The sequence below is a fragment of the Fundulus heteroclitus genome, chromosome 22 (assembly GCF_011125445.2).
Source record: "Fundulus heteroclitus isolate FHET01 chromosome 22, MU-UCD_Fhet_4.1, whole genome shotgun sequence".
Lineage (NCBI taxonomy): Eukaryota > Metazoa > Chordata > Actinopteri > Cyprinodontiformes > Fundulidae > Fundulus > Fundulus heteroclitus.
Genome location: NC_046382.1, coordinates 20,187,130 through 20,206,806, shown reverse-complemented (window position 1 = coordinate 20,206,806; position 19,677 = coordinate 20,187,130). Strand labels below are relative to the sequence as shown.

Below are 19,677 nucleotides of genomic sequence, written 5' to 3'. Positions count from 1 at the left end.
CAGATAATCAATAAAGTATCAGATAATCAATTCAGACAGAAAACAATAACTTTATGTGTGAAATCCTTGAAAACTTCGCATAACGACACTGTGGGCTGGTTGTGAATGACGCTTGTTCATTATTTGCTGCTTCACTCAACATTGTTAGACCATAAACATGATACAGTGAGGGTTTACTAGGGGTCAAGTGTGCCTTCTCGCACAGATGAAACAGTGGTAGAAGCAGTCAAATGTGACAGGACCCTTTTATCTGAATCTGGGATCCTTAGCATTGAAGGAAAACCATCGGTATCGTACGCAAATTCAGTGGCAGATGTATGTTTGCAAAAAAAAAATGTTGTGACTTTGTGACAATTCTGTACAACTCTGAGTTTGTACAAGAGCTGGCCAACTAGTTTTTACAGTTTTATTATAATCGCCTTCTTCCAAAAATAGTGCAAATAACACTGACAGACTAATAAACTATTGGACAGTTTATTGTGCATTCTCCTTATTTCTCTAAATTCTCCTTTGGTGTGAGTGTGTGCGTGAATGGTAGTTTGTTTCGTTTGTCTCTGTGTTGCCCTGGGATAGACTGGTGACCTGTCCAGGGTGTAACCCCCCCTCTCACCCATTGACAGCTGGAGATCGGCACCAGCACCTTTCGCGACCCCACAAGGGATAGTCGTGTTAGAAAATGGATGTATGGATGTACCTTTGTGTGTTCCTTGTTTTTCTTTAAGCTATTTTACTTAACAAGCCTACCCATGAGATTTGGATCTGCACACACTGTGACAATGTCATCTGCATATTTTACCAGACATATTGGTATTGTGTGTTGAAGTATTTGAAAGTTTTTCATGCACCCAGTGGCCTGTTCAACATGAATCTGCAGCTGGGAGAGCTTTCTTGCAGTCTCAACTTCTTTTTGTGACAACTGCATTTTAGCCACTGTGAAAGGTGTCATTGCTAATGAGGCCCCATAACAGCTAGTTTTTCAGATATAAAAAAAAACTTTGTCTGCTAAAACTAAATGTCCATATTGAAGTTTGTTCAAAAAGCCAGACCGTATTGTTAACTACTTATCTGATATTCCGCCTCCCCACGCTTGCAGCATAAAGCTTATTGTACCATTTAGTGTTATGCCAACTAAAAACTTGATTGACTTGTGGCTTTTGTAGTTTGAGTATGAAGTCTGATGCGTGTTTAAATTTGTTGGTCGCTGAATAAATATTTCTGTACAACCAATAATTACTCTATTTTTTTTTTTTTTTTGTATTGTGTCAAAAACAGCTAGGTACATTTTTAAGTACCTTTGCTTTACTGGGCTACTTGATCAAAAAGTGAAGGTTTTCAGAAATTATAGACTTATGTCGGACAAAATTTTAAATCTGGAGGTAAGGTCCGCATTTGTTAAACAAAGCCTTAATTTCAACACCAAAAGAAGTTGATCACCAGGGCAGATTTTGGCTGTGGGTTTGAGAAACACTGAAATAAGCGATAAAAGTCATGCAAAAACAGCAAATGGTTTTAGACCAGCAAGTGTCCTTATTTCTGCATTGATCAAGTTTGTGTGCATGAATTGTCTCTTCTGAACATTGCACTTCAGATCCTGGTTTTCTGAAAGCAGTCGCTGGTAGTCTGCCTGAAGACCACCGTGTGCTTCCTGCAGTTCTGTGCACTGGTCTCTCTCAGTTGTGTCTCTGAGTGATCTGGATCAGTTCCTAAAAACTGAGACCTATGTTCAAGCAGGACAGAGATACTGTTTAAATCCTAATGAAAATAAAGATTTATAAAAATAAAATACTGTTTAATTTTTATTAAAATAAAACAGTATTTTATTTAAAACACATTTGTATAATACATGTACTTATATTGCTCTGATATTACTAGCTTTGGAAATTATATTTTTGCCTTTTCTAATTTTACTTTTGTCACAATATGGTGTATTTTGAAGATCCAGGGGGGGGGATCTGCTGCTGGCTGGACATTTTCATTTACTGACTTGAGGACAGCTCCCGGTGCTCGACGCTTCATACACCTCTCATATCGATCAACAGCAAACACAATTTAGCCAATGTTGTGAAGCTAAATGTGGAGGAAATGTAGCCAGGGTTCTTTGGATCATCAGATGGCTGACCTGAACACGAATAACACACCAACTGTTATCCCTGATTTGTGACACATCTACAATGATAAAGACATGTATGTATTACGCAGTTTCATGGCCTTATAAATGTTGCCGTGTATCTGATGAATATAGCTAATTCTTAGTGTTCCATGTTAGTAGTAGCAGTGGCTTTGCACAATAGCTGACTATTTTGAAACATTTAAATGTTCTCATTATATGATGTTATTTAAACTTAAACATACCTCCTGTGAAGTGAACTGAGCAGATTCTATCATGAGACTTTGTCTCCGAGGGTTTGTATGGATCATCCAGTCGAACTCTCTTCATGGCTACAAACCATTAACCTGATTATCGGCAAATAGATTTTATTCCACAGAGCTCCACATTTCCATCTGGGAAAGCTCCATTGGAGATGTATTTCAGAAAGAGGGGCCTTATGAAAAACCCTTGCATGTGACTGTATAAACCACTTGTCCGTCATCTTTACTGACGTGCTACTTCAACCACTCTTATCAAAACCAACATTAATACCGAAGCCATCATTTCCACTAACAAAAGCCTTCAAAGCTGTTCTCTGGTGTCCTTTTAAAAAAAGTATATTCGGTAGATTGGACAACACTGATGAAATAGCAGTATCAATGTGACCAGATTTCTCGAATGAAAACCAGGGACGTCTCTGATTTTGCCAAGTGTGCAGATGGGCTCAGAGTCTCTGTCAGAGTTTAGTTTGTTTTGCCCGATCTGCAACGCTGTCAGGGCACGTTTGGCTCAGCTCTTCTGCTACACCGGGAAAATATCTCTTGCTGCGTTAAACTTTTTTACTCCATCATGATACACTGGGACATTTCTGGGGACAGCTTTTACCCGGAACAGGTCATACAAAACGGGCTTGCTTTCTTGTTGCGAGCCGCTATTTTTCTCTGAATCCCACCTGGCGATCCTAATTGGATTGTCCATTTTACGTGGTATTGAAATTCCTCTCAATGGCAGCGAGACCAGATGGAATCAGAGGAGCCGTGTGGAGCTCAGCGGATCTACATCCATCGGCGAGAAGTAGGTTAATTAACCATTGCATTCGCCTTATTTGATCAGTTGGAAACCTAAGAAATTTGCCATTACTGTCTTTCTTTCATCTATTTTTGCACCATGCAGCACTGCATGTGTTAACCATATCGATTAGATTACGTCACACGTATATTTAAGATTTAGCTCATTGTGTTAACAACTTAAAAAAGGCAGTTATTGTTAGCAAGTGTGCAGTTTTTTTGCCCTACAGCAGGAAGCTGCCTCTAATTACTGTGAAATAAAAAGCCAGTTTAAAAATATGAGTTTTAAAAAAACAAACTCATTTATAGTTCCGGCAGACTTTGCAGGAAGAGGTAGATTGTTCCCGAACAAGCTGAAAACCTGTCTACCTTGGTCACAAGCCGTACCTGGGAACAACTGAAAACTTTTGGTCTTAAGAACTTAAGAGTTTTACTGAAGATTTGTGGATGTGAAAGATCATTAAAAATAAAGAGGTGCCAGACCATTGGTACATTTAAAAACTGAAATGAAAACCCATAAATGCAGCCAGTGGAAAGAATAGAAGGTCAGCGTGATATGTTCATATTATTTTGTCCCTGTTAGTAGGCAGGCAGATACATTTTTAACATTTTTAACCAGCAGAAAACTGTGAAGAAGAAAGTGGTTACTCACTATAGCGGGAGTTGCAGTAATCTAGCCAAGAGGTAAAAAAAACATGAGTAACTCCCTCAAAGGCATCATGAAACACATAGTACTTAACTTTGCACTCATAAGCCTCAGATGATAAAAGCTAGTCTGGACTATTGCACTAACCTGTTTATTGAATTTAAAATGTGTATCAAGGGTCACCCCAAATTTCTAACAGACACACAGGCAGAACAGTCCAGTGATCCAGCAGCACTCCAGCATCCTTTTATCTGCATAGAAATGGAAAGACACATTATATTTCTAGAGCTAATATGGAGCCTTGAAGTACCCCGCATTGAAGAGAGGCAACAGAGAATGTAAACTGTCCCAACTGGAAAGGGAAACTTTAATTGAATAAGCTGGACTTCAACTATTTTATGGCAGTGCTTTTATTAACCAACAGACTGCTCCAGCCACGAATAAAACTCAGGATCTATCGTGTCAAACGCAGTATTAAGATCAATAAGAATAACAAAATTAATTGTTGCAAACCCAGAGAAGTGCTGTTTCAGTACTTCAACAAGACTTAGAGTCGAGTTGTATCCAACATGTTCTAATTATAGCTCCTAGCTCCTGCTCCTAGCTCCTGTTCCTTGACTTTTCATGGGGTCAACACTAAGAACACTATCATGGGGAGAAAAGGAGCTTAGGACTGTTGTGCTGGTTTCGGACAGCCTTCAACTCCGACGTTATTATCGACAGAAATGCACTTGGATGATTCTGGTCAAATCTGAGCCTACAGCCTTCCGAAATTGAACTACAAAAACACGCTCTCTTCTCTCCGGACATTTCCGTTCATTTTCATTAGGTCCGGTGTGCTTAATAGTCATATCCTGCAAAGAATTGTGGGATTTCTTATAGCTGGTAAGGGACATCGCGAACTCCCTATGCTAAAGGAGTTACGATAGGAAGCATACAGGCTGCTTTTCTTATCTCATTCCTTACTGATTGCACCATTCAGACAGCACGTAGCATGGCAAACACTGACACATGTATGCTTTGGCTGAAGAGTCCTTACCGATTAGACCCTTTCGGATGCTGCCTGTTTCATAAATACCATGAAGCAGCTGAATAAAAACAAAACACCTTTTCTAAAGGTTTTGAATGAAAGGGCAATTTGGAAATCAACCTAAAGTTTAAGACATTCTAAAAAATATATAATTATTAGCAGATATCTAAAACATAATAGCCAAATTGCTTCTTTTAGGAAGAGATTGGACCAAAGCATGTTAAAAAGCAGCTGGAACACAAAATAAAGAATGAGAGGTGTTAACAAAATAAAAAATCCAGGAACCTACAACACTAAAAATATTTAACAAAAATGCAATCATAATCTAAACCAATCCCTGACAGAAAGTCTGTAAAGTCCTGAAGGAAGTTATTATTAAATTTTGCCAGCTGGTACATCTCTGCACACAACATCAGAAAATCATATTTTATTTCCATGAATTGGACTTTGAAGCTGGAAAAGCTGTCTGCTGGAAGCTGTTCGACAGCTTTGAATTTCGGAGTGAATTTCTGTTTCATAAAATTCATCTTTCATTGTTCATAAATTATTACGGAGGAGACAAAGAGCTTTATATTACATCAAAGAGAGAAAAACCACACCACAGAAATGTAGATAACCTGGGCAACAGCTGTTCAACATGAGGTGCATCTCAACGTATTCAGAGCACAATACTCTTTCCACATTTTTGTATGTAACAACCTTATTCCAGAAATTGATAAACAACACTCAATGTGTATCATTCTTCAACTTGAATATGCAATATACATAAATAATTGTCAGGACTCTGCTGGCAGTGCCGTGCAGTTTCCTGCCGGCTCTGCCTTTTTTCCACTCTCTTCCCTCTCCGGAGTTGACAGGTGGGCGTGGTACACACCTGCTGCTCGTTCAGCAGCGTGCGGCCCCGCTATATAAGCAGCGCTCTGACAGCTGATGGACGCCAGAGTGTTAACCTTGTTGGGTATGCTTAGAGTCCTCTGTCGATGACAGCTTACCTTTCTATAGCGCTAACCCTTGTCTCCTGTGTCTCCCAGGTCGCTTCTCGTTTTGGAAAACCTCTCCAGCACTCCCTCGTGCTTAGACGTCTCAAGTTAAAGACCCCTGGTTCTGACTGTCCCGGATCCTGCTCCAAACAAACCCTCGTGCTCACTTGGTGGTACCAAGCCGGGCTAGAGACCTTGTCAGATCCCTCTGGTTCCATTAGCTGTCTCCGGATTCCACCTTCGCCGCTGCTACTCGGGCCCCTCCTCACAGACTTCATCAACCTGCCCACCAGTCACTCAGTCACCTTCTAACATCTCAGGAAGTCACCCACTAAGTCCGTCTCTCCACTCCACTCCCCCCAGCCCAGTTCCATCATCCAGCGGTAGGTTTCGTTCACGTTCTCTCTCTCTCTTTCTCTCTCTCTCTCTCGTTCTCTGGTTACCGTAGATGTGTCTAACTCTCTTTGCTTCTCACCTGCAGATCGGTCGGGCCCCGTCTTGCACTGACTTCCTCGATTGCTCAGCCGAGCCTGAACTTCGTATGTTTTGTGCTTTGCAGTTAGTTAAATAAATATCTGAAACTGCTCTTGCCTTCCGGTATGAGTTCTGCATGTGGGTTAAACATCTTAAAACCATGACAATAATATAATTAGAAATATAAATCCATACATTGGATCAAAAAGCCAAAGATGAGATTGAAGAAAACATGTTAGTATAACTGGTTCGATCTCAATTCTTTGTTCCTTTTGGATTACTGTTTATTTTTATTTATTTTTTTATTTCTTTAACCCTGATAAAACATTAAGTGAAAAAAAGCATTCTGAGTCAAACCAAATACCAAACCAAAATGGAGGTAGCAGATATTATGACAGATACTTAAGCTGCAATATATCTCTTCAGTGTTCAGATGTAATTTTTGTAGGTAATCCATTTGTTTTTTTTAGTTTTAGGGTGAAAGTCATCTTTCCTTTACAAAGGTTTCTTGTATAATATCAGTCTATTGATTATGAGTGGGTGGTTTGGGTTTGAGCCATTTCCAAGTTGGAGCATTGCTTGCTGCTGTCAGAAGTACTTTAAGTAAGTACCAGTCTTCTAGTCTGACCGATGTTGAGATATTGCCCAGAAATACATAATATAAATATGCACATCTCATGGGAATAAAGTATATTCATATTTTCTTTTGGGAGAAGTAAACAGAATTCCAAAACGCTTTCATTTTTAGACAGGTCCAAAAAGCATGGGTATAGTTTGCATCCTCAGATCCACTTTGTCTACAGCACGTTTATTGTGTTGATAGTTGTTTGCGCTTAATAAATGGAGTGATAAAAGAGCGAATAATCCATCCATCCATCCATCCATCCATCCATTTTCTGGGGATCTAACCGGGTACTGTATCCTTCTCTGAGTGTAAGCGTGCTGCTCTAACCACTCGGCCACACCTTCCCCCATTATTTCTTATTAAGGATGAAGAAATAATGTTTGGAGGATGCAAATGATTTTATTTTTAACAGAATAAATTTTATTTATGAAGAGTCCCATAAAATCATTTTTGTCCATGTTTTCTTATTATATTCTGCCAGCAATATTTCCAGAACTGCATTTGGGAAGGCTGTTAATGCCAATGAGCTTGGATGTTCATTCAGGATTAGGATTAGTGAAGCCTTCCCCCGGGGTTCGGACACTGGTGGTGGAGGCTGTAAGAGAGATGGGGTGGAGGAGGGTCAAAGCGCAGCTGACGAGCAGGAGACTCAATGGGTGGAGTGTCTTATAAGCACGCTTGTTAGATGGGAGAATGACGACTTGATGCAGATTGGCTGGTGCATGGACACTTGACAAGATTGTGGATACAGGTGCACAGGGGGGTCTTCCAACTTTCATTTGAACTTCATTTCTTAAATGTAGAGTTGAGGATTCTTGGGCAGAATGCTTCTTTTTTTAACAAGAGTCTCTCCATCATCCCATAGTTTGGAAGCAGACACCATTTTGTTATTGAGAACAGGAACACTTACCACACTGAGTATGAGGTATGTTTATCTAAATTCACCCTGTGGCTTTCTGTACATTGTTAGAACTAAAGGAGTAAAAAAAAAAAATAAAAAACAGGGCTTTCTAAATTACAACAAATATTGTTGGAAAATTTACTTTGTTTTTAGTTAAAAATATTTACAGTATTAAAAATGCTGCAGATGAATTCTCCAGATCCTTATGTGTGGGTATGTATTTGTGCATGTGTGAGCTTTCCTTCTAAACAATGGCTTGCTGATGGGAGGCGTGGGTGGTCTGCAGCAGATGACACACCTGTCTGTAATTTCTGTATTTAACTGCTGGGGATTTAAGGAGTTGCTGAACAGCTAAACTTTGCCTGATGACAAGCCTATTTGGTAGAGTTGAGCACTCTGTGGTCTTTGTTACAACTTTGTATTTTTAGATGATCTCTGAGGAAAGTCATTTCCATCATGGCTTACCTCTGCTCAGCCACCCCTGTGCTCTCTGTAACTTCAGGCTGAAGGCACAGCTGGTTTCCACACAACTCAGGATTCTTCCATTAAACCTCTTAATGACAGATCCTCATTGGAACCTCGCTCATGCCACGGTTGTCCCCTGTGGCCCTGCCGTCTTCAGCCTTCATCTGCCTGCCCACTGTCCAGCATTCAGCTCACTTGTCGTTTGGATCTCTGTTCTAAACAGCTGTACTCTCAACAGGAGACTTCTAGAGCTAAAAAATCCACTGAGACATTTCCTTTCCTCCTACCCTGAAAAAAACGCAGCTGAACCAAGACTTTGGAAAGCATATTATCATTTAAGATCATTGTAAAAAAAACTTCTTATATTCTGTGTATGATTCTGCATGTATAACAGAAACATACTTTGAAACATGATAGAAATAGTCTTAAATTTAAACAGACTTTTTATGAGCATTTAATCAAATTTGCAATGGAATAAAAGTGACAGTAATTGTGGTCAGATTTTATTTCATAATAAAATCAGTAAAAAAAAGTGTGAGAGTAGTATTCAAGATGTATTAATGAGACTGCAGTAGCATGTGATGTCTTAGAGATAAAAAAAATATCAAGACAGTTTTTAACAGTCTAACAATTACTTTTAATGCACCTGGACTTTATCTATTTCCATACAACACTGTGTCGAAGCATAGTGGCCTGATTTGGTCAGTTTTATTGTCACACCTGCATTGAATTTGACTCCAGTTTCACTTTGCATCCAACATACAAACATCAGACAGATACTTTGGGGATGTAACTGCCTCAGCAGATCCCTCTGCCTCAGCAGATCTGGGCTCGTTGTTTGTCTGTAGTGCCAACCTGAAAGTGAAAAAAGCAGAAATGCTTGGTAAACAATAATGTTATTTAACAGCTCCCAAATTGTTAACATACAGAAAATGCCTTGAAGGTAAAAATAAAAAAAAATAAAAAACACCACTTTTGGTGCTGAATGCAGTAACTCCCAAACATTTATTGGCGCCACATCAAATTTCCGTGTTTTATGGAGCATCATTAACTGATTAAATGTTTCAGGTTCCTGAGGGATCCTGAAAGATATCGCAGCATTGATAGATGATGTCACAGGTGTCACATTCTTTGCTGAGGTTACAGATAATCCTGTATCAGGGGCAGGGCTAAATCTGAGTTGATAATCAGTGGCAACCGTTATTGGTACTTTTAAGGTGAAAATGTTACCAAACATTGTAGATAAACAACAGAGCAACCAGAAATGCCATACTTGGTTGAAAACAAACAGGGGAAGTAACATTAAGCACACCATTGTCAGCTGGACTAGAGGAATCACTGGATTGCTCACTACAAGCAACATGGGTAATCTGGAATTGGCAAAGAAACAGCAGAAATCGAGATTTGTATTTGCAACTCCACAAAATGTCATAACCAGTTGGAGAGTCAGCAGTCCACCTGCCCCCTTAAGCTTAAATTGTCTAAATATCTTAGTTTTTATGCTTTGAGCAAATGAGCAAACAAACTGTAAACTAACACTTTACAATTTAGGTGCATCTGTCAGTATACATTTCTTCAAGGACTTGTTGACTCTGTGATCTGCTGTCTAGATGACATGATCCATTCAATGACAAAATGTGACCATTGAATTCTTGATTATATTTAGTTTTGTTGTTTTCTTTCCCTGCGACAGACTGGCGACCTGTCCAGGGTGTATCCCGCCTGTCGCCCAGTGAACGCTGGAGATAGGCACCAGCAACCCCCGCGACCCCATGAGGGATTAAGCGGATCAGAAAATGGATGGATGGATGGTTTCTTTTCAGTTTTTCTTATTCTTAAAATATATGTTTCACACACAAAATATATAAAAAATAGGTCACTGGTTCATCATTTTATTAGCAATTTATTTGTTTCACATTTTAATGTTTCTGTTATGATTCTGCCCCATCTGACTGCGCAGATCTCTGACCCTCCTTCTGCTGCAGTGTAATCAGCTCATTTACATTCCCTTGCTCTCCTGTCTTTATACTGAAACTTTTCAGTTTGTTGGTGCCAGATTATTTAAAAGCCAATGTGTGAGTAGATGTCTGATGTTCTTTGCTGCCTTGCTTGTTTATGATCAAGTTCTTGTCTTCTGCCTTGCCTTTGTCTAACACCTCATTGACTTTTGATTTCTGGATCAAGGCCAAGTATACTGTATGCCCCACAGCTCACACATCATAGCCCTTGGGATTTTCTATCAGATTTTGCCTTTACGTGTATAACCCTGGACTGTCTAACGGAACAGGCTCAGCTATTTTCTCAAGCGCTGAAGTTTAAGCTGCCTGCTGTTTCCAAGACACAGCCTGGTGTGACACCATCAGTCTCTTGACTGTCACTTTCTGGATCCCAATAAAGCTCAAGGAACCTCAGATCAAATCCATTACTTCCATCTGGATCCTGAGAGGTTTAGTAGCTTTTATTTTTAAGCTTTTCATTATTCACCCACTCCTCAGCAGCCACTAACCTATGTGTCTCCCTCACAGTTTCCTGTTTCCCACCAGAGAGTTTACTTTAATAAACCTTTTGAAAGACTCTTTGTTCGGCTGAATTTTCAGGTTCTCTGTCTTTTGCATTATAGTTTCAGGCTTGTGTCAGGCCTAAATTGATAAAGTGCTTTGAAGTGAGAGGTTTGTTAATTTTCTCCAGAATTTGCCCTTTTCAAAAGAGATTCTACATATTTCAGTGTAAAAGATACATATTTAGTTCAATTAAGTTAAACTGTGATGTAAAATTTGGCAGACAGAACAGTCTGTACAAGCAGAGGGTTATTTTTCTGACTACCTCCATGTTACAAAAGGACAGAGGTAGAGAATTAGGGTTCAAAAAGTAAAATGTAGGTCCAGAGATTTGCATTTTGCTCCACAGCATAGACAGCAATTAATATTGCCTGGTTAAGTGGACAGGGTGAAAAAAAACTAGGCAAGGTTTTTACTTTCCTGAAGCTGGATTCCCCCATTGCTGCAAAAGGAATGGTTCAGAGTTAGGGCCACTTCTTTTTTATTAGTTTTATTAATAATATCCACTAAAATGTGCCCAAGGTAAACTTTAATTTGTATGCTGATGATAATGTGATGTACTGTATAGCCCCCATCATAATCCAGGCACTTACCCAGTTACAATTGGCTTTTAACATAGTTCTGAAAAAACTCTTCTGATTTAAAAAATCTGCTGAACGCAGATAAAACCAGAGTCATGCTTCTCTCAACAACCAAGGCGGAATCACAGAACCTGCCCCCAATCGTCACTTTGCGGGGTTCTCACATTGTTTGTGTCATGCTATGGACATCTTGTTTTTTTTAATCAATGAGTCTCTTTCCTTTACTCTGCATATTCAGCAGCTAGTAAAAAGGTTGAAGCTGAAGTTAGGTTTTTCTTTTAGGATAAAATCCCGTCTTTCATTTCATTTGAAAAAAAAAAAGAAAAACGGCTGCTTGCTGCTATCTTCAATGTCAGTTTTAGATCATAGAGATCCCTTGTACATGAATGCCTCGTCTCAGAGTTGTCTTTGTTCCCTGAATGATGTGTATCAAGGAGCGCTAAGGTTCATCACAAACTCAAGATCACTAACTCATCAATGTTTGTTATATAAACATGCTGGTTGGTCCTCATTGGCCTTAAGAAGAGAGAGACACTGGCATGTAACTATGCATTTACAAAGCGGTCATTAGTCTTCTTCCCTTGTACTTCTCAACTCTTCTCCAATTGAAAAGTTTAGGGATGTGCAGTCTTCACTCTTAGGAGTTTTTCCTCCTCCTGCTTTGCGCCACTCAGCTGATGGCGTGATCAGCTTCACCTGCCACTGTTAATTTCCTGTTAGTCTTTCCACCTGGGACTCTCTCTACAAATACCTCCCTCTCACAGCCAGTCAGCGGCAAATCATCATCTTGCCATGTGTGAGTTGCTATCCAGCGTTAGTGGTGCATCACCTGTTTCTGACCCTGCTTTGTTGTTTCAATTCTCACTTTTGCTTTGCCCTCTCTGGATATCTCATTGGCCTCAAAGTGCCCATTTCCCACAAGTGGAATTATAAATCTTTAATGAAGGCATATGGAGAATATTAAGCCATAACTAACAAAAAAGAAACAATGCTGTTTCTGCAGAAAAAAGCTAATTAGTGGCAGAGAAATGCTGAAAAAGTCATTGCATGTGTGATATGAGTGTTATTTATTTGACAGAATTAAAGCTGTATTCTCGCTGTAACCCGACAGCCATAAAAGGTATGTGGCAGCAAATCAAGATGAAGTATGAAAATACAGTTTAATCGGGTAAGTTATTCTTATGTTTAACCTAACCAACTAAAGCATCCAGAGATGGGACCAGAGATCTCCCATCTCTGGTGCTGAGGTTGCCGAGGTTGTTAAAAAGCTCCTCGGTGGCAAGGCCCCGGGGGTGGATGAGATTCGCCCTGAGTACCTTAAGGCTCTGGATGTTGTGGGGCTGTGTTGGTTAACGCGGCTCTGCAACATTGCGTGGACATCGGGGGCAGTTCCTCTGGATTGGCAGACTGGGGTGGTGGTCCCCCTATTTAAAAAGGGGGACCGGAGGGTGTGTTCCAACTACAGAGGAATCACACTCTTAAGCCTCCCTGGTAAGGTCTATTCAGGGGTTCTGGAAAGGAGGGTCCGTCGGATAGTCGAATCTCGGATTCAGGAAGAGCAGTGTGGTTTTCGTCCTGGCCGTGGAACACTGGACCAGCTCTATACCCTCAGCAGGATTCTTGAGGGGGCATGGGAGTTTGCCCAACCAGTCTACATGTGTTTTGTGGATCTGGAGAAGGCATTCGACCGTGTCCCCCGAGGGATCCTGTGGGGGGTACTCCGGGAGTATGGAGTACCGGACCCTTTAATAAGGGCTGTCAGGTCTCTGTACGACCGGTGTCAGAGTCTGGTCCGCATTGCCGGCTGTAAGTCGGACTCGTTTCCGGTGAGAGTTGGACTCTGCCAAGGTTGCCCTTTGTCACCGATTCTGTTCATAACTTTTATGGACAAAATTTCTAGGCGCAGCCAAGGTGTTGAGGGGATCCGTTTTGGTGGCCTTAGGATTGCGTCTCTGCTATTCGCGGATGACGTGGTCCTATTGGCTTCATCAGGGCGTGATCTACAGCTCTCACTGGAGCGGTTCACAGCCGAGTGTGAAGCGGTCGGGATGAAAATCAGTGCCTCCAAATCCGAGACCATGGTCTTGAACCGATAAAGGGTAGAGTGCCTTCTCCGGGTTGGGGAGAATGTGCTGCCCCTAGTGGAGGAGTTCAAGTATCTTGGGGTCTTTTTCACGAATGAGGGGAGGATGGAGCGGGAGATCGACAGGCGGATTGGTGCAGCGTCTGCTGTGAAGCGGGCGCTGTACCGATCCGTTGTGGTGAAGAGAGAGCTGAGCCAAAAGGCGAAGCTCTCGATTCACCGGTCGATCTACGTTCCTACCCTCATCTATGAGGGACACGCTGGAGGGACTATGTCTCCCGGCTGGCCTGGGAACGCCTTGGGATTCCTCCTGAGGAGCTGGCCCAAGTGGCCGGGGAGAGGGACGTCTGGGCCTCCCTACTGAAGCTGCTGCCCCCGCGACCCGACCCGGATAAGCGGAAGAAGACGGATGGACGGACGGACGGACGGACGGACAACTAAAGCATTAATTTGCTATAACATATGCAATTAATGCTTGTGGGTTATTGAAATAACTATGTTAATTGATCTTATTTGCAAGAATTTGGCTTCACTCATCCTTGTTGACGCAGATTTTCTTGTAGGTATATTATTTGTTCCAAACTCACTTTATGTTAATCATATAGGCTATGCATATATTTTAAGTAAAGGTGGCATAAGTCACAACATTTTAACAGAATAAAGGATTGCTTTTATTCTGTTTAGTTCTTTTATTAATCGTGTGGGTCTCTGACATTGAAGCACCTTCAACTTTGACTGTAACTGAGTGCAACAGTAACATTTCTGTCAGCGAGGCATATGTTTGTCTCAGAAAGATTTTTAGTGTCACCTACGTTATTAAAAAGCTGCCGTTTGCATAAAAAGGAAGAGCAGCACAAATAAATTGTTCAGAACTGAGAGAGTCCCCTCGTTGTGTTAGTAAAGCGATGTGCAGGCTGAGAATATTAAGATAAATTATTGACAGTGGCGAAAAACAGTAACTCTTGAAAATATATTAATCTAGAAATGAAAAAAAAAAAACATTTAATCATGGTCTCATCAGCTTCTTCCAACAGAGATTCCTTTGGAGTATTTGTGCTCCAGCATGCAGGCTCCTCCAGAAAAACACACGCCTTTTCAGACATTTCCTTGTGCAGATCTCTGCTAAAAAGTAGGAAAAACTCAGGGTTTGGCCGAACAACTCTGCTCAGTAGCAGGGTTGTTTCACAGAGTAATTTGTTGTCATAATTTGACTCAGGTTAAAGGCTTCCGAGCTTTCTGAAATGGAAAAGCCAGAGTATGCAGGAATTTACCCCAGAAAATACTCTGGATATCCCTTAACCCAGCTTTCTCAAATGGGGCCCTGGAAACCACCCTGGGCTGTTTTGGGTTTTGATTCCTGCCTTGCCCCTTGAACTGTTCTGCCTGTTCTGTTCTCTGCCTCCTGCCACCAGTCAGTTTAACCACCTGCACTTGTACAGCTGTCATCCACCTTTTCAGTCTGTCACCAGCCTGTCATAAACACAGCTTTTACAATAAACCCTTTAAGCACATCCAGCCCCGGCAGCATGGGCGGGCATTGGGGGGGCCGTGCCCGCCCAGGACTGGAAGCTGTTATTTGTTGTTGTTTTTTTTTTTTACCTGATTGTGGCTAATTTTGTTATTCCTATGACTATTTGTCAATAATACAATTCAAACAATCAAACCAGCGAGTGAAGGCAACACGCTAACCAACTATGGACAGAGATGGCTGTGGTCACAGTCGCTAGTGCAGCATGGATATTTGGACTTATTTCCGAACAAATATAAGAGGTGACAACGGAGCAAACGAGAGCGAGCAGGAAGAAGCGTCATTAAATTATTTTGGAAATGTAAGCACTGGAGTGAACATCCCACGTTCATGCTAGGAGTGTTAGCTACAGCAGCTCGGGAGCACAACGAGCAGAATCGAGCAGTAACTCAGCCAAATTAAAGAAGCTTGGGTTGTAGGCTGAATGGTAACGCTGCTTTGTTCGGATCCTTGCGCTCATTAGCTGCCGCGGTTATCACCCCTAATATGAATTTTCGGCCCAAACACAAAGCAAAACCTTCGAAGCAAAAAAAGTAAAAAAATAAAAAACAAACAAATAAAAAACACAAAAGTATTACACACTTATTAAAAAAATGCCATTAGTGCATAACTGCACTGGAGCAGAGAAAAATGTCGCACATATAGGCTCCTGACAAAATGTGCAATCAGGCAACCAAACCTAGAGGCAAGACCCCTCTCCCAATCACGTTGTTATAGCAACCACTTTCTTTATCAATAGCCTCCCAAGATGAGTTGTAAATCTAACTTTATATAAAATGTGTAGATCAGTCTATGTTTCACGTCCATGAAACATTTAGATGTAGAACCCAAACCCATCTGGGGCATTTACAATTGACTTTGACCATTTCATAGTGACACTTGATTAACCAGAAAATATTAATCATGATTATTTTTATTTATTTATTTTATCTATTGGTTTGTTTGTTGTTATATTTTGAGATTTCATTGAGCAATTTTTTTTCTCAACACCATAGGGCTAGTCACAGAGCTCCCTTTCAGTCAGAACTGTTTGCTGAAAAAGCTTTTATTTGTTGTTGCACCAGGGTCTGAGCACAACAACGTGTTTGGCTTGAAGATCAGGATCTCTGCAGATCTGAGCGTAGGCCTACTGTGAAATCTCTGATTATATTGTATTGTTTCTTTCACTTTCCTTTTCCGATAATAAATTAAATAAACCAATAAACTAAACTAGTATACTGTGATCCACTCTGTGAATCGAGTTAAATAAAAAAAAATGTATATTGTTACATCGTGTTATTTCATACATAAAACTCAAACATGTATCTGTAGGATAAAGAAGAAAAATGAAATGGAAATAAAATTTATCAAAGCTTATAGAATTTCTCACATAAGAAAATGCAAATTTAAAATATTGACGTATGCCTGCTTAGAAGCACCAGTTTTCCATTACCTTTTAAAGCTCTACACCGTCTGCAGCCTGGTGTATGGTCCTGTAGCGGTCGTGAGTGGAGACAGGGGGGATGCACCATCGTCATTCTGACGAGCTCGGTAGAACGATGTATCGCACAGTGCCGCGTCCTCGTTGCCAGTCGGCACCACAGCCTGCGATCAGTGCAGACGCACGGTCCATTCGCAGTCTGTCAGTGTAGATCAACTCCAAGCATGTCCGGAACCACGGAGAATTCGTATTGTGACGACTGCAACTCTCCAGCCCACGGGGGCAACGGCACGGGGTCGCGCGTTCACTCCACCATGGATGAGGACGACGAACTTCTGAGATACATCTGGACTGAATATTTACACCCCAAGGAGTACGAGTGGGTTCTAATAGTGGCTTACATAATCGTGTTCATTGTCTCACTGATCGGAAACTCACTTGGTAAGTGGAATTTACATGCTGCTTTCATCCATTCATGCGTAACGAATGTTGTGGAAAGCGTTAAAGCTCACTTTCAAACAACACTTCAAACACACAAATTGACTTAGAAATCAAAGGGAAGTAAGCTCTAAGTCCATGTTGATGAAATCTTAAGGAGTTTCAGATTATTTTGATCAGAGAAAGTCTCAGCTCTGCGCGTTTGGTGATGCAGAGGCACGCATGGGGTCTATGAGCCACAGAGCGCAAAGCAGCAGAGTGCGGCTCAAAATAAAACGAACCGGCGTGTTTAAAGACGGCCGTTTACACATAGCTGCACTCATTTCCCACATATAAACGGGCTCTCGTTCTGGTTGGAGGATCAATTTAACTTCAATTTGACAACATTATACCATCATTTAACCTCAATCTTCTACCTCTCTGCCCTCATTTCCTCCGCTGGTGGGCTTGTTTTCTTCAGAATGTGAGAAAAGTTCAGCGTCAGGCGTAATTTGTGTGTGAGAACAGGCAATTTTAGCATGCAACACTGGCAAATGCATTTTGTTCATACACACCGAAAAGGCATAACATTATGACTAGTTTGGGAAACCTGATTTTTCAGCCAATGCACGTCTTTATGTCATAGGCAGGGTATCAGAAAATCAATGTCATTCACTGGTCATAGCGTTAAGCATGATAAATGTGTATTTGAAGTATTATGCCCACCTTTCTTCTTGTCTCTGTACATGCAAATAAGTTTTATGTTGGCTCCTTTAACCCTCGCTCAAACTTTGACTCCAAATGCTATTTTGTTAATTTGTATGTCCTTCATTTTATTTAGAAAGCCTAACTAATGTCATTAAAGCTTTTTTTTAACACTTATGTTTTCATAAATGATCTGGAATGGAGCTTTATGTGATCTCTTTTTATTGCAGTTCTCTAAGAATGCAGAGATAAAAAGCCTAAATAATTGGCATGCAACAGCTAAATTAAATGGATATGTTTCATATAATTCAACTAATGGCTGTTAATGCCATATTATAAGCCACTGAATAGTGAAATGAAAAAGAAGACAAATGCCATTTCAGAAGTATTTAAATCCCCACCCCATCCTCTCACCAGCTCCTTCTCTGCACCAGCAGATTTTTCATGCAGTTTTAGAGATCAATCTTTGCAATTTTTCCAGCTCCTTCTACAGCTGCATGTCCAGCTATTCTAGAATATAATAACTCACTTAATATATGGGTGTGATTAGTGTGTGTATAGTTTGATATGGCAATTTTGCAGGGCCAGTAATATTTACCAACCATTCAAATGTCAAGTATAATCAATTGGCAGGACCTTCACAAATCAATCTTTGATTAGTTAATTTCACTAATAATACCATAGATTTCCTTTTTAGACATAATGAGATAGTTGGAATATTTAGTGGGTAATTGAACCACAACCATAGGGACTATTCACTCAACTATGTGGACATCCAGTGTACTTACCATTGTGAATGTCACAGTAACGGCAAATACAAAGAGGTGTTTGATTGTGAACTTGTCAAAGAGAACACTAGGTGTTTCAGCATATTTCATCACTGTAGCCAATAGCGTAAGTGCTGACAGGATGTGATTACGATTGTCTCTGGTTGCTAAAAATATGGTTAAAGAAAAAATGTTAAGGAAGAACCGCAGTGTTTTAAAAAAAGTATGCCTTTTCTATTAGAATAATGTATGACTAAAATCAGGATGCTAACACAGACAACCTTGTGTTTCAAAACGATAAATTAAATGGAGAGATTTCAAAGACACTTTAGCAAATTATCTAAAGTTTATTAAAAATTTTACTAGTGTCGCAAAAACACCTACTACCAGTCATTGGTGTTAGCAGAGCTGCAGCTGTAGCTCTGTTGGATGAAAGGGAGTTCTTTTTGATGCCTCACTTTTTGTTTCATCAAGACACTATCAACACTGGGGAAGTATGCAATTAACTATTAGAGTGCTGTAAGGAAAAAAAATCTAAAATTCTTCTGTTATTAGAAAAGTATTTGACACTGTGGCACACATAACTTAAATATTTCTGCAGTAAGAGCATCACATTTCAGGGACGGCATGCATACTCCACGTAACCAACAAAGCTGCAGAATAGATGCAAGAACGACAAAACTTTCTAAGCAATCAGCTGATAATGAGATCACTTCATCTCTTGTTGCGATAAATGCCCTGTCTTTACAGGCAAACATAAACTCACTTCCAGATGCTAAATGGTATGTTCTTTGACCATTGGTGGGACACTCTGTGTGAAGCATATTAAACATACATTTTTATATCATACACCTTGTAAGTATCATACACAATGTACGAAACTGGGTTGGATCAGAACCAGAGTTAATGGATAACAGAGAACTTCATGTTCTTTATGCAAAGATAGTGTGAAGGGAAGAGGAGGGTAGAAGCTACTCATTTAGAAGCTTTTAAACGGTGTGGTATTGGAGTATGAATAGTTTAGGTATGTTTCTCCCCCAAATCTAATTATTTCATTATTCCACAAAATTAAGTGGCAACTGTCCACCTTTAATAAGGGAGTGTTTACTTAGTATACATAAATACTATGAGCAATCAATGTCTGTTTTACACAGATTATGTTTTTCATGGCTAATTTGTTATTGGTTAGTTGTAAGTCTTTATAATCAAATGAATGCTGGTTTTATGAATGTCCGCTGTAGTATTTAATTTACCCACTTTGTCTTACTTCTAGACAAACAAATGAATTAGCTAGTGAAGATAACTATCCTTTAGCAAACACCATCCATTCATTTTCTATAC

General features: G+C 40.3%; 1 protein-coding gene across 1 annotated transcript in view; it reads left to right on the top strand.

Annotated features, from left to right (window-relative positions):
* Window positions 1–16,488: 16,488 nt before the first annotated feature.
* The window catches only part of hcrtr2 (hypocretin (orexin) receptor 2), a 55,466-nt gene continuing 52,277 nt past the window's right edge, over window positions 16,489–19,677 (top strand). The window contains exon 1 of the mRNA XM_036126862.1: window positions 16,489–16,888. Within this exon, the coding sequence (XP_035982755.1) occupies window positions 16,672–16,888 (217 nt within the window). The 5' untranslated portion in view covers window positions 16,489–16,671. The remainder of the gene's footprint in view (window positions 16,889–19,677) is intronic.